At 19.2% G+C, this 24858-nt stretch overlaps 3 protein-coding genes across 6 annotated transcripts; 1 reads left to right on the top strand and 2 right to left on the bottom strand.

The window, feature by feature from the left end:
* Window positions 1–1156: 1156 nt before the first annotated feature.
* LOC551308 (probable serine/threonine-protein kinase ndrD) lies at window positions 1157–14176 on the bottom strand. Of its 3 annotated transcripts, XM_026442123.1 has the most exons (12): window positions 13646–13944; window positions 11621–11723; window positions 10483–10580; window positions 10064–10210; window positions 9858–9977; window positions 9515–9665; window positions 7634–7763; window positions 6841–6994; window positions 6522–6710; window positions 6330–6449; window positions 3039–6244; window positions 1157–1185 (listed from the first exon to the last, which is right to left on the bottom strand). In XM_026442123.1, exons 5-12 carry the CDS (start codon window positions 9954–9956, stop codon window positions 1176–1178), a joined length of 4059 nt encoding a protein of 1352 aa, XP_026297908.1. In that variant the 5' UTR covers window positions 9957–9977; window positions 10064–10210; window positions 10483–10580; window positions 11621–11723; window positions 13646–13944; the 3' UTR covers window positions 1157–1175. The 3 variants fall into 3 exon arrangements, with proteins under 3 accessions (XP_026297908.1, XP_026297907.1, XP_026297909.1); XM_026442122.1 differs by lacking the exon at window positions 11621–11723 and having other exon boundaries at window positions 13646–14176; XM_026442124.1 differs by lacking the exons at window positions 10064–10210; window positions 10483–10580; window positions 11621–11723; window positions 13646–13944 and having other exon boundaries at window positions 9515–9667; window positions 9859–9973.
* A 1720-nt stretch (window positions 14177–15896) lies between these two features.
* Window positions 15897–17055, top strand: LOC551696 (thioredoxin domain-containing protein 9). The gene is made up of 3 exons (XM_624084.5): window positions 15897–16306; window positions 16444–16645; window positions 16731–17055. Exons 1-3 carry the CDS (start codon window positions 16130–16132, stop codon window positions 16997–16999), a joined length of 648 nt encoding a protein of 215 aa, XP_624087.2. The 5' UTR covers window positions 15897–16129; the 3' UTR covers window positions 17000–17055.
* Window positions 17056–19821: 2766 nt separating this feature from the next.
* On the bottom strand, window positions 19822–24460 carry LOC726007 (polycomb protein Scm). 2 transcript variants are annotated; one of them, XM_006568513.3, is made up of 8 exons: window positions 24113–24460; window positions 23660–23950; window positions 23337–23569; window positions 22626–23193; window positions 22358–22540; window positions 21719–22285; window positions 21490–21644; window positions 19822–20109 (listed from the first exon to the last, which is right to left on the bottom strand). In XM_006568513.3, exons 1-8 carry the CDS (start codon window positions 24138–24140, stop codon window positions 19975–19977), a joined length of 2160 nt encoding a protein of 719 aa, XP_006568576.1. In that variant the 5' UTR covers window positions 24141–24460; the 3' UTR covers window positions 19822–19974. The 2 variants fall into 2 exon arrangements, with proteins under 2 accessions (XP_006568576.1, XP_001121788.2); XM_001121788.5 differs by having other exon boundaries at window positions 19975–20109; window positions 22358–22546; window positions 24113–24140.
* Window positions 24461–24858: the final 398 nt, after the last annotated feature.

Raw genomic sequence — 24858 nt, forward strand, 5'->3', positions numbered from 1 at the left:
CTTTATAAATTACTGATCACTGGTGTTAATAAATTTCTGACATAAATCAATGATTTAATAAAATTATATTCATATCACATGTCAATTTCATTTTTTCTTTAGCAAGTTATATTTTATAATATACTTACAGAAATAACATATTAAAAAAAAATTTTATAAATATACAATATAACAAATATATATTTCAAATAACAAAGATTCAAATTTCAAGTTTAAGTATTGATTTATATTTAAGTCAAAAACTTTTTATTCTGTATTTATATGTAATAAAAATATATTATGTCAATATTGAAAATGTTTACAATTCATAAATAAAAATCTGACATTATATATAACAATTTTAATAATACTTTTCCCTCAATGACACAAACTTTTCTCAAAAAGTAACAATATGATGTGCATCAAATATGAATATGTATATATTATTTAATTAAATCCCATATATACATATTCATACACACATACTAATTGGTATAATAATATGATATAGTTATATACAATCATTTCTACATTATGCACAATTTTGATTATGTGCAAATCATATGAAAAGCTAAAATTAACTATAACACAATTAAATAAAGGATTTTGACATAGAATTGTAAAATCTTAAACTTTGTTTTGATATCTACGATTTTTTTTTTAATTCATGCTATTATAGATCAACTGTTTTCTAGACTAGAATTAAACATGTACTAAGATTATTCCTAATACACGTATATGTATATGAGGATCCATATTTTCTCCATTTTTTTCTCTATTCATCAATTTAAACTAAAGCTGAGCAAAATTAATGTATAAAATACTACAAATTCTCTCTCTCTCTATATATATATACAACAATATTTATAAGATTTACCTATATATTTTTTCATTTGTACAATGTAAAATTCTTAGTACGATTCTATGAGTTGAATATGTATTTTTACAAAATCATTACGCACTATTTAATAAGCAGTCAAAAAACATAATTTTAGATCCTCCATTTAGCATATCGCTGATACTTTGGTTCTAGATGCATTTTCAATTCTTCAAACTCATCAATTTCATCATCATCAAAATCATAAAAATTGTTATTTTCTTCAGCATATCTTCTATTTTTTATTTCTGAATCTTCATTTTCAATAACTTGTAACTGTTGTTCTTCTTTTTCTTCTTCTTCTTCTATATCATTTATTTTATTTTGTGCTATAAAAATCAGGTTATTAACTCTTACAATATAATTCTATAATTTTATATTTTTATATTACATTAATTTATAATATAATCAATATTTTGATATAGTAAAGTAAAATTTTTACTATAGCATTTTAAAAAATTGAAGACAATAATAATCAATAAAAAAAAAAATAATATTATAATTCATAAAATATGATAAGTATTATAAAAATTATAACAAAAAAATTATATTATAAATTTATTTAATATATTTGATCATGTAATGTATATTTTATAATATTTCTTTGTAACAATTACATATAAATATTATTGATAATAATATAATAAAATAATATGTATATTTTTTAATATACTTTTAATTGATTTAGAAAAAAGATATAAAGAAAAAAATATTACTTTTTTTTTCTTAAAATGAATTTTACATTTAACAAAAATAAAAAAAATTTATTTTGAATTTTATTTTAAATGACAGAATTTTAAAACAAATTTTTAAATAAAAACATATTATCCATTTCTTATAATAATAAAATCATTTTCATAAATACATAATTCAAATTATATATAATTTATAAAATTTATACAATACTTTACTGTATCAATCAATATAAACAAATATTTATTACAAAATTAAATTCTAAATTTATAAAAAATGCAATTTAATTACAATATAAATAGAAATCTCTTAAAAGAGTTTTTAATTTCTGTTTTGTATTAATTAATATTAAATATTAAAATAACATGTTAAATATTAAATAAATTAGATATTATATGGATCAAATTGTTAAAATTTTATATTTAAGATTAGCAGGAAAACACAAAAAAATGAAACGAATTTTTATTTTATAAAAGGAAGATTAAGATGATTGCATTAGAGTTAAACAAAAATTATAAGTGCAAGCGAGACATAAGATAATGTTGAAATCAGCATAAATAAAAGAAAAAGCATTATTTTCCAAATGCAATATAAATTCAAATAAAAAATTTTATAAATTATATTTATAATTATATATTTATATATTTTTTATAATTTTTTCATCAGATTCAAATTATTTTTACAAAAATTTTAAAAAATTTTTATATTTGTGACAAATGAATAATGAATAATGATAAATGATATTTTTTTTATATATAAATTAATTATAAATGAGTCTTAATTTAATATATTTAATATGATATACAATATAATGAAGAATAAGCAGCATGAAATCATTTAAATAATATTAAATATTATAAAAATTTATTTCGTTATAATATATTTTATATTTCAAATTAATTTTAATAATTTCCATTATTACATTATAATTTTAATTTCAATAACATATATTATTTATTTATATTTATTATTATTGTAACATATTATTTAATTCAAAATAAAGAATATTAAATAGTTTCAATATAATAAAAAAAATTATAACAAAATTGCAATTAATATCATAATTATCAAATTAATTATTTATTTTTGTTACACTATATTTATTGAAATTAAATTGAATATTTTTCATCAAAGTTATTTTATGAAAAATAAAATTATATATTTTGATATTGATATAAAATTTTATTAAATATAAACAATTTTATATTTTAATATGATATATTACTTTTTTTTTAAAACAGATAAATTATATTTTAAATATAAATTAGAAAAAGAATCAATGAAATAGTTTTTTTATATCATGTCATATTTTTCAATATAAATTCAAAAATTTATATTTACGGATTAAAATTATATATATTAAAATAAAAAAATATAAATATTTAAATATTTAATAAATAATTTTTTCTGAAATATAATAAATAATATAGAATTATCAATATATAAAATAGATTAATTTCCATCAATTTGTATAATTTAATTTACTCACCTGGTTGCATGAATTATTGATGAAGTCTCAGCAATATTAGTACTTTGATCAGAAATAATATCAACTGTTGTATTACCCCTTGTGTTCACTGCAGCTGTTGAACACATAGTTGTGGCTATAGCTGCACATTTAATTGTATTTAAATATTGATGAGTTGTATCACTTATTTCATCTGAATTTGTGCATTTTAAATGTTGAGCAATATTTGATCCAAAATTATTCAACATATGAATATTTTCTGATAAATTACTGCTTATATCAATGTTTCTTCTTAAACAAGATACATTTCCTTTTGAAGAAACAATAGAATCAGCTATTACAGGTATTGAAGAATATTCAGAAACAATTTCAAAAGCCTTATTTTTTTTAAATTTTTGTTTTTTGTAAAAATTCACTTTTTTTTTTGAATAATTTTTCGGTAAAGTATTTTTTTCAATTTTCAATATTTCATTATCTGATTTTTCAGTTATAGCATTCATTGATAATTGAGATATCTGAGATAAATCACAAAATAAAGTTTTTACTTTAATATTGTCTGGCCAATTATTAGTTGTGAGATCTAATAAAAGATTTTTAATCAAAGTTTTATCAATAGATGTATCTGCTATACAATGTATAAAATTTCTAAGAATTAATATATTGAAGTTTGTCATATAAGAATACATTCTTGGTATAGACATAACGATGTTCATATTTTTGAACATATTATTCATAGTATTTTTCACATTATTAGTTTTTGTTTGATATATATTAGTTATTTTAAAGTATTTGTTATTTTCTATAACAAGTGGTTTTATCACTTTTCGTTTTATTGGTGTACTTACATCTCTATAAATTACTGAAGTACATAAATTTGTATTATCATTGCTAGATTCAAAATTAGTATCTTTGTACATATAATTTATTTTTGATATCTTTGCTTCTGGTATGTTATTTACAACTGTACTTTTCCAATTTGTATTATTATTTACATAACATACATTTATTCTTTCTATTTCATTACTTGTTGAGATATTATGAACATTTATAAAAACATTTTTATCATTATTACTGTCAATACTATACATTCTGGTAACTTCATTATTTAGACAATTTGTTTCTACATTTATCTTCAATGTATTATAACATTCAATTGATTTATTACTTACATTACAGACACATTTTTGATTACATACAAGACATGCCGTATTATTTTCTGTACTATTTACATTAAAAACAGAATTATTTTCAATATTATTTTTTGTACTTAAATTTATTACTAAATTGTGCATTCTGTCAGACGTATCTACAGTATGCATATCATTGCTTATATCATACATTATACTACATGACAAAGAATTGTTATCACTAGTAAAATTAATACTGTTTGTTAAAATTTCATTATTTGTTTTTTCTATAGGATCTACTTTATCTAGTACTTCCGCTATATTTTTTTTCTGTACATCATTTGTAACTGCTTTTAAAACAGAGTATTCAGGTATACCTATTAATTTAGGTACAGGTACAATTGAGTTACTATTTGAAACATGCATTAATAAATTATTATTCACAATTTTAGAACAAATATCAATTATATTTGAAACAATATAATTTGCAGTTAATACTACGTTTTTGTTAGTAACACCAAATGGAAATTTTGATTGTATATTTTCAGATAACAATTGATTATCTAAAGTAGAAATAGATTTCTGTTTTTTTAAATAAATATTTAAGTTTTCACTATTGCAATTAGTTTTTTCTGTACCTGTCGAATCAGTTTCACAATCTTTCTTGAGTAAAAGATTTACTTCTTTAGAATAAGATTTATTACTCTGCCCAGAAGTATTACCTTCAAATTTAAATGATGGAATCATATTTGCTAAACTTTGTAAACTTGGCAATTGAGAAACATTAAAAAATTTTGATTTATTTTTTAATGATACCGACGACTCTTCTGTTTCACGATTGTAAATCCTATCTTTTTTATCTTTTATGTAATAATGGAATTTATCACCAAGAGTCATCATGCTGTTTATGCTATCTTGAAATGTACTTTTACTTTTTAATTGATTAATGTTAGTGGAATCAGAAAAAAAACAACTAGAATGTTGAAATAGCGAAAGTAATTTTCCTAAATTAGAAGTACTTTTTTGTATTGGATCGTGATTTGTTTGTGATTGTAATTCTATGTTTTCGTTTGTACAAGTATTTGTTGTATCATAATCTTTGTTAGTAGTTATTGTAGTATAAGGAGAATTTTTATCATTTCTATCTTTAGATGTAATTTTTATATCTTTTACATCTTTTTTATAATAATTTTCTATATTCTCAATATTTTTTGTCGTTAAAATATCTTCCAATTGGTTCAAAATAATTTGATTGTCTGACACATTACCATCTTCTTTGCATTCTAAAGTTACAGAATTTATATTATCATTAGATTGAGTTTTAATTGTTGTCTTAAGGAAAGATTTACTTGTATTTGATTCTTTTATATTAGGACATCCAGGTACTGTTGATATACACGTTTCTTCTACTACATTTAAAGCTAGATCAGAAAAGTCGTTCGAAGTATTTTGCAAATTTTCAGTTTGATTATTATTATTCATTCCTAATTCAGATGCAAATACGTTATCTGAATCATCTGAATCAATTGATTCTGCAATGTTAACTTTCGAATTTAAATCGACCGTGATATCAGCTTCAGTAGTAATAATAGGTTTCGATAAACATACGATATTTGCTGATTCAACAACTGAAACGCGAAATCTAGATGACCCACTTGCAGAAGTGACACAGGTAGGTGATGATCCAAGGGATGAAAAAACAATTGATGACGAAGATACTGAGGAATCTGTAGAACGTAGCGTCTCTGGTACTCGAGACACAACAAATCGACTTCGTGAAGGACTTAATATTGGACTGGCTATAGGTGAAGAGACAGGACTAGGGACTGGAGAACGAAGACGACCTCCATTAATACGTTTCGGTTCGAGCATTGATTGTTCAGATTCATCTTTTTGTATTGAAATCATGGATGATAAAGAACATGGTAATGTTTGACAAGTAAGCGAAATTTTACGGGAGGTTGTACTACAGAATCTGCTATGATATGAATTTTCAAAACCTTCGCTATTTTCTTCTAATATATGATTTTGTTTGTTTTCCAAACAACAGCTTCGAATATCAGCTACAAGCTGCGTGTATTGATGCAAGGTCTGGTCATCCTATTGTTAACATAAAAAAAATAAACAATAATAATAATGCTTTAAATTTTTATCTTTATCTAATATACAAAGATTTATTACTTACTACTTTTATATCGAGTTTATCGTCCAAATCTATTTTAGTAATATTTTTATTCTTTTTCATAGCAAAACTAAGAGCTTTCATTCCAGTCACTTGTATGCTATTATTTCGTAAATCTATCCTCTAAAATAATAGACATAGATTTATTTAAAAAATTTATATTTTTCTTAATACTTTAAAACTTTTGATATTTACTTGTAAAACTTGATTTATTTCAATAATTTCAGATAATGTAACAATACCATCACATGTGAGTTTAGTTGATTGTATTCCTAATTGTAACAAAACATGATTTTTTTTCAATGCATCTTTTATAACAAATAAAAATTCGTCAGTTAAAATGTTTTTTCCGATGTTCAATGTTTCCAACGTTTTACACAATGTCTATATAAATAAATATTAATATAATTTAGAAGCTTATAAATATATAAAATTGTAACAATATATATACATATATATTGTTATATGCATGTCCACATATGCATGATATATAATGATATATAAAATTACATACTATAATACGTGCGAAATAGGGAGACGATTTTTTTGTCAGTTGATTATTCCATAATACTAATATGTTTAAACCTTTACCATCTTTGTCTTCATTTATTTGATTGATGAGACCTTCTAAGATATCACGTACACCATCATCCTGAATGACATTATTACTAAAAAATAATATACATTATATAATATTTATTTCAATAATATAATTATATATAAAATATGATATTTAAATATTCTCTTTTATTAATTCTATTATTATGTTCAAATCTATATAATTCAGTTAATTTTTTTAATTGTGTGACATAGCACATATTAGAATAAATAATATAAATATATAAAAACATGATTGATCTAATATATAAATAGTAAATAATCAATAAATATAAAGATATACAATGATTGCAGTTCATATAATTAAAGAATTGTAAAATAAGAAAGCTAACTTTTGAAAAAAAAAGGAAAAATAAATTATTATAATGTTTATTAACATAATAATTGCTTCTAAATAATTTGAAATTATTCAATAAAGGAAAAAACTACTAATAATTCCTTTCATTAACTTATTAATGTTATAATTATTTATAACATTATGTATTTAACAATAACATTGTTTTAAATAACTTGTAATAATATATTTTATATTAAAAAATAATTCCTTATTTATCTTACTTGTTAAACACATATTACTATAATAATTATAATTTATATATATATATATATAAGTAATTCAATTTTTATTATTTTATATATATTCTATTTTCTATTATATTTTTATTATTATTGCATATAAAATTACATACCTAATATCAAGTAGTTGTATGTGATTATTTAATCTTAAAAGAGAACCAAGCTGTATTGCATCATATAAATTCAGCCCATTATCAGCTAAATAAAGTTCTCTTATTCCTGTATTCATTTTTAATGCTGCAACTATTAAAACGTCTATATATGTATATATATATATATATATTAATATTATAGAAAATTTGTTTTATTAACTTTAATTAAATATATAATAAATATATAATTAAGTATATAAATATATAATTAAATATATAATTAAGTATATAAACATTTTATTATATTATGGAAAATTTACATCAATAAATTTTATTTAAATAAAAAAAACAATTGTAAAATTAAAATATAATTATTACTGTTAATTTATTATAGTTAATTAATATTAAAATTATAATTTCTTCTATAATCAAAATAATACATTAGTATGATCAAAGTTTTAAAAATATTTTTCATTTTTCATATTAATATTTAAGTATACATTTCTTTTTCAACATTATTTGAACATTTGAAATATTGTATAACATTAATACAATATAAAAATATAATGATAATATATTTCAAGCTGAAATATTTTAAGATATAAAATAAAATATAAAGATAAAATTATAATTATAGACATAAAATATAAAGATAAAATTATTATTTTTAATACAAAATTGTTATATGTATGTACAAATTGAATTTAATTTAAATAAATACTTAATTATTAATTACAAATTAAATTTAAATTTTATTAATTTATAATAGTTATTAATTTAATTAATATAATCTAAATTCTTAAATAATAATAAATTTTAAATAATTAATTATATTTAAGTATATAAAGAGAAATATAAAACATAAAAAATGTTTAAAAAAATATTATTATTTTAATTTACAGAAACAGTTCATTTTATCAATAAATAATAATTTTATTAAAAACTAATAGTTTTAGTTTCAAGCATTTACAATATATATGAAAATATGTTAAGAGATTTTCTTAATTAATTTTTTAATTTATTTGATTTTAAAAATAGGATGTAAATCACGTGGAAAAATATAAAATAAAATTAATATATGTAATTTTTTGTTTCATTCTTCATAATTTTTATTTATAAATAGAAGCAATATATTTATATATACAATAAGTCTATATAAAATGTTGCAGAGAAAGAAAAAAATGAAAATTTAAAAAATAATAATAAATTTATATAGAATAAATAAATATTTCAAATGTAAAATTCATTAAATATAATATTCAATGGAATTTTCTGCAAATTTTAAACTATGCTCTTTTAATAATTTTAACATTATTAATTTAACATTTTAAATATATTTTATTTATTGAGAATAATATTATTTAAAAAAAATAAATAAGAATAAAATTAAGATAAAAAATAAAAAATATAGTATAAACTATAGATTAAAAGGAAAAAGATTAAAAAAATATATAATTTTATTTTATATTTATTATTTCTAATTAATAATTAATATACTTTTCTTCACTAAAATACAAATTAAAATATAATTAAAAAAATAATTGAATTATTATGTTTAATAAGTATACATTAATAATTAATTTTTTATAATTATTTTTAATTTGTCTTTAAAAAAAGGAAAATAAATAAATAAGAAGAAAAAATTAGTATATAAAATGTGATATATAAGTATGTAGAATAATAAAATTCAATCTATATTTTATAATATATTTATATCCAAAAAATATTGAAATTATTTTAATATTTTTTACTTTATTATGTCATATATATTTAATGATTTGTTAACTTTAATTAATAATTTTTATAAAAAATGAAAATAATAACAAATTAAAAATTAATAATAAATTATTTTATAATTTAAAAGAGAAAAATCAAGTACAAATTGTATTACATAATAAATACCTAATGTGACAATAGATCTTCCTGTGAGTCCACAATTTTCTAATTTAAGCACATGTAAATGGCAGATTAATCGTAATGCACGACTCAAGATATTCATGTATTGTTCATTAAGGATTACATCCTTAGCTTCAAAATGTTCTAAACATTGAGTCTAGATAAAAACAATGATTACATTAATTATATATTAAATAATATAAAGATCAACACAAATATTTAATGTCATTTTTAATTTTCTTAACAATCATTCTATATATGATAATTAATAAAATAATATAAAATAACATTTAAAACATTTAAAACTAATAATATTCATATACTTCTTTATAGTAAGAGAATATTGTACCTTTTTTATCATATTTGCACATGCTTGCCAACCATGAATCCCAATGTTTTGATTAGATGAAATATTCAAATGCCTTGCAGATTCATAATATTCTAACATATCAAATAATATCACAGAACTCTATAATAAAAAAATTATAAATTATATTAAATAATATTTTAAAAGAAATAATTTTTTTTAATAAAATTTTAAATTACTGAAAATACCTCATCATTCAAAGATGTAGCTTCTAAATTAATTTTATTAAATTGTACTCTTTTGAAAATTTCCTCCAATGGTTCTGCATGATTAATATCTAATATCTGTCCTTTTAAATTTAATTCTTCATTTCGCAATTCAAATGTATCCAAATTCTATATTATTAATAAATGTATCTTGTTATTTGCAATATCAAATATATGAATTTTATATAATTTCAATCAACAACTTTTCTAATTTTGTATATCTTAATTTTTTAATTTTAATTAAAATAAACTTAAAATATTTAGATCATAATAATTATAAAATTGATTCTTTTTATTTTTAAAATCAATTTCATATCTTCATATAATGTCTTAAGATTTATTTCATGATCTTTTTCAACTTAAATCAATTGAATATATATTTTTAAGAAATACATTTTTACCTTAAGTTGATTTATAACAGTCTCCAAAGGATCTGAATTATGTTTTATACAAGATTCTTTGTATGCTAAGATTACATCTTCACAATTCACATTTTCAGCTGTGGATAATTAATCAACATATCATTAAATTAATAAAAATTTTTAATTTGACATATTAAAATGTATATGATTAATGAATGATGCTCCAGAATACTGTAAAATATATAAAACATAATATGTGATATTCAGTTTAGAAATGTTTTAAAAATAATTGAAAAAACTCACATAATCATATGCTTAATTTAGTCTTGTTTCTGAAATAATTGAATACAAATTTTATATTCAATTACATTATTATATCATATTATTATATTCAATTACATATAAAATAATTTTTCATTGATGAATAAAAATACAAAATTGAATAATATTTAGAATCTTTGCATTTTATTAATCAGATGCCAAAAAATTGAGACCAAAAACTATCAGATATCAAAATTCAATGACAAAATTTATGATAAAATTTAATTTAATTATTTACTTGAAAATTAGTAATATTATAATAAATTTTTCTATGTCGAAACTCATGTTTATATTTAGTTCTTTTTATGAAAGTTTCTTATGCAAATGTATTCATTTGATTTAATATATTTTAGTTATTAATGCTATCAATATATCATTCTTTTTTTTGTTCTTCAATTATCAATGATCAAGTGTAAGTACCAATTCATATTTTCTTGAATTTGATAATTTCTGATATCCTGATTTCCAAAGACTGATAATCAACAAGTAAAGACTCAGACATTGAAAGAAATTATATTGTATTGTATTAACTATATTGGAATAAAAAGTGATTATTTTAAAACTTCTTTTCTTAATACTTAATAATTAAAAATTATCATAAAACTTATTGTAATTTGGAAACAAGGTTATATTAGACATATATATTTTTATGTGAACTTTTTTGTGATTATTTTCATGTTAAAAATCCACCATCTCCATGCTAATCTTATATATTATGTTATTATCAAACCTATTAATAAAGTATTACTAATAACACATATTATGACATAATTTTAAACTTCAGTTTGTTATTTTGTTGTTTCTGAGTATAATATGTTTCTTAACACGTTCACTGCGGTGTTCATTGGTGACTCACCAAGTTTTTCATTTGTAGCAATGACTTGATCATTAACTAGTGTCTATATTTCCATTGAATGTTCACCTCTCTATCACAAGAAAGTAAGTTGATAAATTTGACCCTGGAAGCAGAGGATCAAGAAGAAATCAACTCTTCATCTTTTTTTAAAGAATAAAGCCAAATATTTGATTACATTTTATTTTAATTCAATTAAATATTTTAATATGGATGTAAAATATATATCATAAATCAAAGATTTTCTGTAGAATATTATTCTTTTTAAAAAGTTAGCTTCCACTTTATTTGTATTCAATTCCACAGAGAACGTATTAATACAAATGTAAATAAAATGTTTTATAAAAATTAATGATTAAATATTTTAGAAATACTATGTCATAACTTACTTTCAACTCTCATGTAATACTTTTTTTTAATAGACAAATGTATTTAAAAAAAATATATGTATAAAACAATATAAATAAGTTAAAATATAAATGAATGAACAACAAATTATATTACACACAATATAATTTTTTATGTATATTATTCTATTTAAAATCAAGTTTACAAATTATGATTAAAATAATGATTAATTTTAAAAATAAAATAATTTATAAAAGTTATGATATCTAACTTAAGAGAATTGTATATACATATATTGTACATATTATTGTAGATATTTTAATATTGCATCAAACTTATAATTAGTATATGGTTCACATTGTGAAATCTTAAATGATCTACATCTGGCATGATCTATAAAAAACTCAATGACTTAATAATATATTATAACTGTTCAAATAAAGAATAATATAGATAAATTACACAAAATAGTTATGATTAATAATATTTATGAATGATATTTCTAAAATAAAATTTGAATAAATTACTTCATCAATTTAAACAAATGTTAATATTATAAATAAAAAAAATTTCCATTTGAATACATAATTAAATATATATATGTAAAAAAATTAAAAATCTAGTTGTATTAAAAGAATGAATAAAACCAAACAATAATATAATTAAACAAAAAATGAAACAATCTTATAATATAATATTTTATAAATTTTATATTATAAAAATATATAAAAATATATATATTTTATATTATAAAAATATATTTGGTTTTAGTTTAATACAATAGTTTAATACTCAAAATTTTCTTTGAAATATAATTAATATAATAAATTTAAATTAATTTTGAAAAATACAAATTTTCTATGGATATTAATTATAATATTACATATTTTTTATTATAGTGCCAAAAATCATATTTTTTTATAAATTATTAAAAAATTATTTCATGTGATAATTTTTTCTTATTTAATAAATTATTTGAAAAATTCAATAAAAAAATAATACAAGTGTATTTTTTTAAAGAAATTAATTAATATTTGATATTTGTATCTTATATATACATAAAAAAATATTGATGTTTTCTAATAATAATTAAATTGAGTGTTCCAATATTTTGAAAAAAAATATTTTTATTAAAATTTATCATTCTTTATAATTGATATTATTCCTTGTATTATTTTTATTCTAAATCTATTGTTTATTATTAAATTTTTATTATTATAAATATATAATTTTTAAGATATAATATTGTTAAAATAATATTTATTTTAACAAAATTTTATAAATATTTTTAAATAATAACATAATATCTATAATATTTTAATTTATAAGTGATTTTTTATATTATATTATATAATAATATATTATATAAAATAATTTAAATATTTTCATTAATTAATCGTTTACAAAATAAATTCTGTTTTTTTAAATATACAAAAGATATTTAGTTAAAGTTACACATTTTTTTACTTATGTTAATAGATTAATCAATATTACAAATTTAAAAACACTTATATTCATATATCTATAAATTAATTTAATAATGATTAAAATATTATTAAAGACAAAGTATAGATTCTTGAATAATTAATATATATTTATTGATCAGTACAAAATATAAAAACTATCAAACTAGAATGAATAAATGATCTTAAAGCTGATGCAATATACATTTATCCTCACCAAATTTCCACGGATTGGCCGGCTCCAAATATCCCGTAATCAAATGATTATCATTTGTTGGAAAACTAACACGTCGAGGAAGCTTTTTTTTGCTTAATGCCAAAGAACTTCGCAATTTTCTTCCATCAATTAAAATATAAGGTGAAAGCGGAATATTGCTTGTACCAAATCGTGATCTTCTAGTAACATGGGAAATTATTCTTGGAGGAAGTTCTTCAGGATCGACCTCATCCTTCAAGGTCGTAAGCGAATTCTCGCAGATTTGCGATATTGAATTCGCTCCTTCGCTCATATTCAACAAATTTTTAACATATTTTATAAAACAAAATTTACTCTGTATAAATACCCACACGCATGCACATACACACCACACAATATGTTAATGCGACTATTTCATAAAATCGTCAATGCACGTATCAAAGCAAACATCAACTACTCATACGTTAAATCCGCCATCTTTATTACTGTTGACAACTATAAAACTTAATTGCGCCTAGAATGAATTGTAATTAAACATATTTTATTTGATATAATTAAATTTACTATATATCACTAATATTATTAATTCTCCTTTATTTATTATTTTTTTAATTAAACTTTAGAAAAAAGTTAATATTTTTGAATGTTTTTTTTATAGATTTTTATAAATTTTAATGTGCAGAATCTAAAAATGATCGTTTTAATAATCAGAATTCAATAGTTTAAAAATTATTTACATGTAAATTTTAGATTTTTGGAAATTTTTGTGAATTATATGACACTATGTATACTCATGTTGGAACTTTTGCCAATTCGATTAAATGATAGAAACATTAGCGCGCCAAATTCAAATTATTTTTTATATTAATATGGTAATAAATTATATTAATATGGTATCAAAAATATATATCAAAGTTTGTATCAAGGCTTATGTCAAATTTACATTAAAAACGTATCAAATCTTTACAATAAAAATATTTTTGATACATTTAAAGTGTTGGCTATAGTATATTATGCAACCATATTTTTTATAACTTTATGAATTTATACAATATATATATTTATATAATAATTTATGCATATTTATGATATATATAAATTATTTTTCATTTTTTAATTAATATCATTATTATTATATATCTCATTAATATTAATGTTTTTTGTTTAATTTTCTTTTTCATTTATATATTAAGCTCTATTTTTAAATTAATGTAATTAATTTTTAATGCAAATTAATATAAAATTTAAAGCTACAAAAAAATTGTCATTTTTAAGATAATTGAGGAAAAAATTAATATAAATAGTAAACTGTCTATGTTATCATATCATATGTTATCATAAATTATAGATAGATAGAAAAATAAAAGTTGTGTTACTTACAATTAGATATGATATTGATATTGATAACTGAAAATAGAAATAATGTGATGTCATTTCATTAAAAGGAATTTTATATATAAAGTTTGATAAATTAATGCATAATGTCAATATAGATAGATAGTCAATATATATATAATTTATAATTTATATATATAATTTTACAATATATATATAATTTTACAATTATATATATAATTTTATACAATATAATTTTATAGAAATTTAATGTCAATTTGATATTATCTTCTAACTAAATTGTTTCTTAAGTAAATAATCACAACACCAAATTATTCAAATTGTTTTTTGAATAAAGAATTCAAATTATATTGATTATCTAAGTACAACTCAAATTGAATATTAGCATAATTACTTAACATTACTACTTAACATTAGCATAATTAATATTAATCATTATAACAATGAGAAATTGAAATTTAATTTTAATTTAATTTAATTCAGTACAATTTTATAATTCAGTTTAACTTATAAAATAATTGATGCATGAATATTGTTTATATAAAAATTTATGTACATTTTTTATTGAATAAATAATTACATATTATCGTATTAATTGTACATGTAAACATGACATAATATATAATATTGACATAATTTGAATTTGGCGCCTTTTTCCAAAGTTCAACCGTAATTTATATAATGCAAGTTTTCCTTAAATGAACATATATTTTTAAATGTAATTGATTGAATTATAAGAACATTATAAAAAATTATAAGAATAAGAATAAAAATAAAAATAAAAATAAAAATAGATATATTTTCCTTTGTATATAAGTTTTGTATAAATATAAAAAAAATTTTTAAAATGGAGTCTTATTTATAAGAATAAATTTATTTTTTAAAATTAAAAATAGCAAATATAAAATACGGATATACTATTTATTATTTGTATATCATAATATAATAATTTAATATATAAAATATAAAATGAAAATAATTTAATACATATATATAAACATATATATATATATATATATATATATATATATATATATCTTAACTACCGATACATATGCAAACAGTTATTCATCTTTTTTTCATATTATAAAATTACGTATTAAATTTATATAACCTATAACTCTTTTTGAATTTTACACTAAGTCAAAAATGGAAACTATTTTACAAAAAAAAATAATAGAAGCGACTCATTGTGTTGAGAAACAATTAGATGCTGAGATAGAAAAATTAGATAATTTGGATATTAGTGATTTTGAAAAATTGCGTGAACAACGTTTTAAGAAATTAAAATTACTTCAACAACAAAAACAAAATTGGCTATCATTGGTAAAGTATAATTTGTAAATTTTATAATTTTATCATATATTCAAATCACCACTTGTGTGATCTAATTTTATTTATAATATAAACTGAACATTATTATTGATATTATTGATAGGACACATGATGTATACGTATTTTAGGGTCATGGAGAATATTCAGAATTATATGATGAAAAAGAATTTTTTGAAATATCAAAAAAATCGGAAAACATTGTCTGTTTATTTTATAAAGATGATTCACCAAGATGCAAAATAGTAGATTATCACTTTAAAATTCTTGCAAAAAAACATATAGAAGCAAAGTTTTGTAAATTGAATGTAATGCAATGTCCATTTTTAACTGGTAAGTTTTAATTATCTTCTTTCTCTTTCTTGAAATTCTTTAAATTTCCAAGTATTTAATAATAATTCAAACTGAATATTTTCAGAACGCTTAAGGATCAAAATTATTCCTACAATTGCTCTTATCGTTAATGGTAAAACTAAAGATTATATTGTGGGATTTACTGATTTAGGAAATCGTGATGATTTTTCAACTGAAATGTTAGAATATAGAATTTCACTTTCTGGTGCAATTACTTTTGAAGAAAACATTTCTTCAGAAGATAATAAAAAATCATGGTTGTCTCATATTTCAAAACCTAAAACTATTAAAGGACCTAATGATTCAAATTCTGATGATTCAGATGAAAATTAAAAATTCACAACAATTTATATAATTTAAATTCTTAAAAATTTATACTTTATTATTTATAAATTTTTGCTTATGTAAAAATTGTTAATTGAATAAGAATTTGCAGTGATTAAATAAATAAAGATAATTTTAATATACAAAATAATCATACACATTTATATATATCTATATAATATCTAATAATATTTTTACAATATAAAATTTTATTTATTGTTAAAAAATTAAAAAATAAATGTTTTAAACATTTTTTAAATTTTTCTTTTCTTATTTCTCAAATAAAATAAAATTTTAATATTAATAATTATTTTAATTGTTTATTTAATTTACTATAAAACAAAATATAATTAATTTTAAAATGTTGTTGTGGTTTAATTAAATTAAACACTTTTATTTTTTATATTTTATATATTTTTTCTTTATTTTAAAAATTTATAAATAAATTAAAATCTATTAATATCAATAACAGTTTCTAGAATACTATATATACAATTACATAAGAATAAACAATAAAATTATTGATAAAATAAATCTAAAGATCTTCTAAATAAATTGTTTAAACTAAAAGTAAAATATTTAAAAAATCTGATTTTTCAATAGTTAGTAAAATTAATAATTTTTAAAAATTATTAAATATTATGAATAAAAAAAAAAATTTCAAATAAAAGAAAAATACTTCCGTTAATATAATTTTATTCTCTCACATTATTGACAAGAAGTTGTCAAGTTTATTATATGCAAATATTATTCAAAAATAAATAATTTCAAAGAAAAATAGATGAAAAGACAAATATAATTATATTTTTAATTAAATAATTCATTATATAATTTTTTTATATAATATTTAAAATATCTGATATTTTGTTTATTATAAAACTTCTAAATTATTATAATTTTAAAAAAGAATGATATAAAAAAGATATAAAATAGCAATATTAGATTTTAATAGCATTATTAAAATCGTTACATTTGCATGTTATTCAATTGCATATTATAATTGCAATTATAAAAAAGATAGCTGTAAAATTTTACTGAAAATAACATTTAAATTTGTTTGCTCTAATTTTACTTGTCAAACATAATTTGATTAATTACTTAAGAAATATATAATTTGATAATTAATTGTTATATTACTTTACAATAGATCTCAATATTTGTCATAGCCATTTTACTATTACTAACATTATTTTTATATACCAAATTAAATCAAAAATTAATTTAATAGAAAATATATTTTGATATCGCTATTTTAAATATATTATTTATATATATACATACTTCATATTTACGTATAAGAAAATTATATAATATAGATTTTTGTAATATGTTGTATTTTAAAATTTTATGAATATTTTACTTTTTACTTTTTTACATATTCATATAATAACTAATTTTTAATATTATAATTATGCAATATATCACAGAGATAATTTTGCACATATTCAAATTTACTATGTACATATCAAAATGAAATTGTACTTATATTAATATTATGCAATAAACATAATTCGCATATATTACTACAAGAAGTTTAAAAGATATGTATAATAAATGAAAATAAACAAATATATAATACTGTATCATAAAAATAATTATAAAAAAGTGTATAAGTTATTTTTAATGCCCCCGCCTATGAATTACATTTCACTTTTAAAAAAATTTACTTTCCACTTATAAAAAACATTTTTTATGAAATTATGTTAATAAATATATTATGTAACATTTAAAAATTTTTTTTTACGTGAAAGTTGAAGTTTATAAAAAATATAAATATTTATATATATAAAATATAAAAGTGTATGTTCTAAAACACATGTTATACAGCAATTCAACTTTATTTGAATTACATATTCAAAATTAGATTTCTTAAAGATGTGTTTTATTACACACATGTATATGTGTGTGCGTGCGTGTTATATCTTCATGGATATATATATATATATATATATATATAATATATATAATATATATATATATATATTCATGTAATTAATATAATTTTATTATATATATATATATAAAATATTTATATAAATATTATATTACTATTAATATTTATATAAATATACATTAGAAATAGGAAAAAAAATAATAAGAAAATGTAATTACATAATACATAGTTTAACATAAACAATAGTCTGCATTCTAAATTTTTCTGCTTATAATAAACATAAAATAGAACATGTTGCCTTTCTATGTATAAAATGATACCTTATTATTTATTTTAATAATACAATAATGTAAAATAGATAAAGTAATTACATATAAAAATAATAATTCTTAAATATGTATTATGAAACAGAAAATAATTACACTTTGTACACACATTTCTTGTGATTTATATTACTTTTGACAAATGCGTAAAATATGAAAGTATATTTTATTATTAAAAAACAAAAGTAAAGTTTAAAAAATAATTATTTATTTTTATAATTATGCTCATATCTAACATATTAAAGTGCATTCAGAAATGTAATGAATAAAAATATTGTTATATATACTTTACGCTGTTTTTATGTCAAAAGTATCATCATTAGAGAAAGGAATTATCTAAATAATAAAAGTTATCATTTTAGAAGAATATATAAAAATTACAATAAAGTTTGAAAAGGCAAACATATTGCGAAAAGTAATTTTTTTTAATTTAATATTTTTAGCATTGAAGACTAATTAAATTGTAGGATTCTTCTACAGATTTTAATTTTGTTCATTATCAAAAAGATTTTACATTCATATAATTAATGTAATTTTATATTATTCTAAAGGAAAAAATATTTAAATACTAAAATAAAATTAAACTTTGATTTTCTTCTACTTAAAATCTATATAGATTAAATGAATAGGTTTTGAAAAATTATACTCAATATATTCACATTATTTTAACAACTTATATATTATTTTGTTCTCAATAATGAAAACAAACTTGACCAGCCTGTTTAAGTAATATATCAATTTAACTCACTGTACATAGATTGATAAAGTCACAGAAGTATATGCCTCCTGCCTTTAATACGATTTACCAAATTGCATATTTTAAGTGCTGGTCCAAGTTTTAATCCCATATACTTCATCATCATATCTGAATTTAAAAGTAACAAAGCTTTTCCGTCGATTTCCTGAAAATTATTTTATTCCATTAGTAATTAATATAATATATAATTTTTCTTATTATGCAGAGAAACTCTATATTTGCAATTAATTATAATTCGCAAAAATTAATAATATGATAAAAATTCTTAAATTTTTATTTAATTCTATAAAACATTATAATAATGATTTTAAAGAAAAAGACTAGTGATACTAGTAAGTTATGTATTATAAATTATTTCTTTTAAATTAATAAATAATATTCGCAATTATTTATTGTTATTCAATTATTAATTATTTGCATAAGATTTTAAAATTTTTTCAATGGAAATAAGAATTTCATTATATTAAATTGAGTAATAAATTTTTTTGCTAAAAAATATTTATATTTCAAAATATCATGATATATTTATTTTATGATGAAATTATCATGATATTATTTATACTAAAGATATAAAAAAATTGTGAAAAGATATTTGAAATTTTATTTATAAAATAATATATATTTTATAATATTATAAAATAATATTTATAAAATATAAATTTTAAAAATCAATATTCTTATTTTTAAAAAAATAAAAAAAATATTTATATTAAATATTATTTAAAAAAAATTTTTTTAATTAAAAGTTTTTTTAAAAAATTTAAAAAATAGTAAGAATTTTTCTTAATATCTAATATAAATATCATTTATTATTTTTTTCATACAAATTATTTTTATTCAAATTAATCAGAATGTATTATTTTATCTTTTTTTAAACTAAAATAAAATACAAAACTTTATTTTTAAATAAAAAAAGAAAAAATATATAAAAAAAAATAGATTTGAAAATCAATCTTTATATACTGGTTTGTACTGAACAATTATTATATTTTTGAAAAAATTAGTGCACATATGTAAAATACATACTTTATTATTAATTTTGATCATACAAGTAAGCAGAAAATAATTATCATTTATAATTGAATCATGTGATAATAATGATAATTGGATCTTATAATGGCAACATTAGAATTAAACTTACTTATTAATGTTATTATTATTCATTTATTATTATTATTTATTTACTAATGTTTAAAGAAAAAAAATATTATTATACACCAAATAAAAAAATTATCTTTGCAAATAATTATTAAATGCTATAGATGGAATTAATTAAAGATATTTTACATGCTTAAATTTTTTATAAAAAGACAAAAATTTTATAATTTTTTAAAAAAATAAAGAAAAAAAATAAAATTATATAATTAATTAGAGTTTATATAATATATATAATATATAATATAATATTCAATATAATTTTGAAAAAATGTGAACGAATTTATTACTCATTTTAATAAACACTATTAATAAATAATATATATATATATAAATAAATATGAAATAACATAAAATGCATGTTTCTTACATGTTTCCTGAATAAATCTGCATGTTGTCCTAATGCAGGATCAGTAACACCGATGTAATGAATTACATCTTCAATAGTCCATTCTGCTGGTTCAGTAGAAGGTGTGCGATTCATAGAACTTTCAGATTGAGTAGTAGATGTTGCAGCTTCAAGCTCTAATTATAATAATAATATATTTTTTATCTTCAATGAATTATTTATCAATAATATTTAAAAAAATAAAACTAACCTGGAACAGATTTTCGTTGTTGTTTTGGAGCTGTTGGTGATGACAATGATGAATTGTTTATACTTTGTACAGAATTTTGTTGTGTTTGTTGCTGAGTAGTTGATGACAGATTTTGTTGACTTTGAGACCATCTTCTTTTTTCTGCAGTAATAGTGCTATTATTTGTGGTACTAGCAGTATTAACTTCTTCGCTATTGGTTGATTGTGGTTGTTGACTATTTGGACACTTGTTGCAAAGCTCTTTCCTTCTAAATAACATATGTTCACATGCACAAAGATCTTCAAGTTGTCGCCTAATATATGTGTAAAAATCCTCTTCTTCCATAAATATAGGTAATCTAACGGAAGTAGGTTTGCTTTCTAAAATTAAACTTATAGTTTCTCCTTCACCACGTTTTAATAAACTCAACATTTGTCTTGGACTCATTGCTGCCATTAAAAAAGCTTGAAATATATCTCTTGTAACATTTAAAATAGGACCAGTACCAAATTGTGCTGGCATTGCCTTTACTTTACGAGGATCAAAATAAGGACCACATGTGCAATTATGATTTACATAAATTGTAACTGTAATATAATAATAATATTAAGTGTAAAAAAATAACATATAGTAAGATATTTAATTGAAATAAGACATACCATTCCCTAAAGAATGTGGTTTGGTATTAGCTGTACTAGTATCAGGTTCTGTAGCTGGTTGTGGTGGAGCACTTGAACCTGCTGGACTCACTAAAGCAACAGCTGGTTCTCCATTAGTACCTCCACCAGATACTGCCATTACTGGTAAGACATTACTTGTTCTTGACTTAAATCTATTAGGCCCTGTTGCTACAAATATTTATGTATATTACTTAATAAAAAATATATATTTTAATAAGATAATTTAAAGGAGAGTTATAATTCTTACATTTCTGTCTAGGTGGTTGCAATGGATGACCACTTTTAAAACACCAACCAGCAGGAAAAATATCTCTAGAGTCAAAACGACACCAATAATCAAATGCACCTCTCCAGCCATCAAATGTAATATGAATCATATCATCTTTAACTGCACCAACAGTTGCTGTGCATATAAGTTGTGGATTTTTTTTATCTATAGCTTCCAGTTTATGTCCAACTTCAAACATATTACAACGTGGTGTTTTTGGTTCACGTTTAAATACTTTTGCAGGTGCCATTTCTGCACCATTCAATGTTTTCAAAAGAAACATTGGCCAACTGGAAGCATTCATTCGGAAGCCCAATGGTGGTTGCAACATACCACCCGATTTTTCACAATGACCAATTGGATGAATTTCATTACTGTCAACTAAACGCCAAAAATCATTTTTATTATCTGAACCATCCAACCTTAATCTAAGACGAGGACCAAGAACTCCAACAACAGTTGCAATACATGTTGATGTTAAATTACGAGGATCAAGAGCTTCTAACTTCATCCCCATTTTAAATTCATTAGTTGGTGGAATTTCATGCTAAAATATAATTTTAATATCATTATATTTTATCTTATCATTATATTTTCCTTCTTAATGAAAAAATTATGAAATTGAATTTTTATATTTAATTCATATTTATATTTAATAATTTATATTTAATTTTATAATAATTCAAATACCTGTTTAAAACATTCGATAGGTGCAGCTTGACTGTTTGTTTCTTTTAAGTAAAGATCCCAATCAAAAGTTTGATAAGTTTCATATTGAAATGGACCAGTGGAAGTTGATGGAGAATGAGATATATTTGTATGATTTGTATTCGTAAATGATTGAGTTGTAGATGGAATATTATTTCCACTTATTAATCCTGATGGTGTAAGAGATGGTGCAGGTGATGATTGGTCCCTATTAGCTATTAAAATAAAACAGTCATTAATAAATATATATATAAATATATATATAAAATTTATTAATATTTTTTAAATTTTTATAAACTACCAACTTTTCTTCATATCTGTTTGTCCTTCTTTTTTTTGATGTTTATTTAAACAAAATGAAGAACAAAAATCCTTTGTAGGTCCATCTTTTTGTTCTAATCTCACTGGTGTACCTCTAATAACATTGTCACATTGAACGCAAGCTCCTCGTACATAAGCTTTACGAAATTCAGATAAACAAGTTTCTGAACAGAATTCTTTTTTTCCATGTTGTGTTGGTAAAACATATTTTAAAGGTTGTTTAGTTTCTCCACACCATGTACAAGAGTTTTTTGATTTTGGTGGTCTTCCAGGACCTATATTTAAAAAATTATAGTATTTCAAATTTGATTGAAATTTATATTATATATAATAATTATGAGCAAGTAAAAATAATTTATATATATTTTAGAAAATGATAGAAAAAAGTCAAAAATATATAAAGTACAAGGTTATTTTGAACTATACTATTTGTGTACCTCTCATTTTGCTTTGTGTAGACGACATAATTCTTCATAGAAAGATGATAGTTGATACTAAAATTTACTACATAACATTACTAATTTAACTTATTAATTAAGGATATCTTTGTATCCATTAATAAAATAAATCTTGGAAGCACATCCAGTTTTAAATTAAAAAAATCTCTACTTTTATTTGGTTTGCAAATATGTTATAATCAAATTTATATAGCACAAGATACTTTCTCATATACTTTCATATAAATCGAAATTTAATTGGATTCTGTAATGATTATTTCGTTATAATCAAAATAATATATTCCGTATTAAAAGTTATTATGTCAAGCCGCCATATTGCTTTGATTTGGCCGCGCAATCCGTAGATAAAAAAGTAATAGAAAGGACAATATAAATATTAATTCTGTAATTGCATAAAAAATATAAAGTATGTATTATAAAATAATAATAATGAATAATAATATTATTATTTCTAACTTTTTTCTAATTTAAATTAAAGAATAAAATTTATTTATTTTTTCATTTCATAATTTTCTATTCCATTATAATATTTTTATCATTTTTCTTAATATTTTAACGTTTTTTTAAAACTGATATACGTTCCAAAATTATTTTCTAAAAAATAAAACATAAAATGATAAAATATTAATAATTAATATTATATCATTTAATTAATTTAAATGATGAAATATGTGTATTTTATTTATATATATATATATATAAATATAAATAAAAATACAATTATT

The sequence above is a fragment of the Apis mellifera genome, linkage group LG8 (genome assembly GCF_003254395.2).
Source record: "Apis mellifera strain DH4 linkage group LG8, Amel_HAv3.1, whole genome shotgun sequence".
NCBI lineage: Eukaryota > Metazoa > Arthropoda > Insecta > Hymenoptera > Apidae > Apis > Apis mellifera.

Coding starts and splice junctions, on each gene's coding strand:
- LOC551308 (XM_026442122.1), bottom strand. CDS start 13,937: ATGAGCGAAGGAGCGAATTCAATATCGCAAATCTGCGAGAATTCGCTT. Junction 10,211..10,482: donor CTGTTATAAATCAACTTAAG/GTAAAAATGTAT, acceptor TTAATAATATAG/AATTTGGATACATTTGAATT. Junction 7,764..9,514: donor AAGATCTATTGTCACATTAG/GTATTTATTATG, acceptor ACGTTTTAATAG/TTGCAGCATTAAAAATGAAT.
- LOC726007 (XM_001121788.5), bottom strand. CDS start 24,140: ATGTCGTCTACACAAAGCAAAATGAGAG. Junction 23,194..23,336: donor CTATCGAATGTTTTAAACAG/GTATTTGAATTA, acceptor ATTATATTTTAG/CATGAAATTCCACCAACTAA. Junction 22,286..22,357: donor ACCACATTCTTTAGGGAATG/GTATGTCTTATT, acceptor ATTATATTACAG/TTACAATTTATGTAAATCAT.
- LOC551696 (XM_624084.5), top strand. CDS start 16,130: ATGGAAACTATTTTACAAAAAAAAATAATAGAAGCGACTCATTGTGTT. Junction 16,307..16,443: donor AACAAAATTGGCTATCATTG/GTAAAGTATAAT, acceptor TACGTATTTTAG/GGTCATGGAGAATATTCAGA. Junction 16,646..16,730: donor GCAATGTCCATTTTTAACTG/GTAAGTTTTAAT, acceptor GAATATTTTCAG/AACGCTTAAGGATCAAAATT.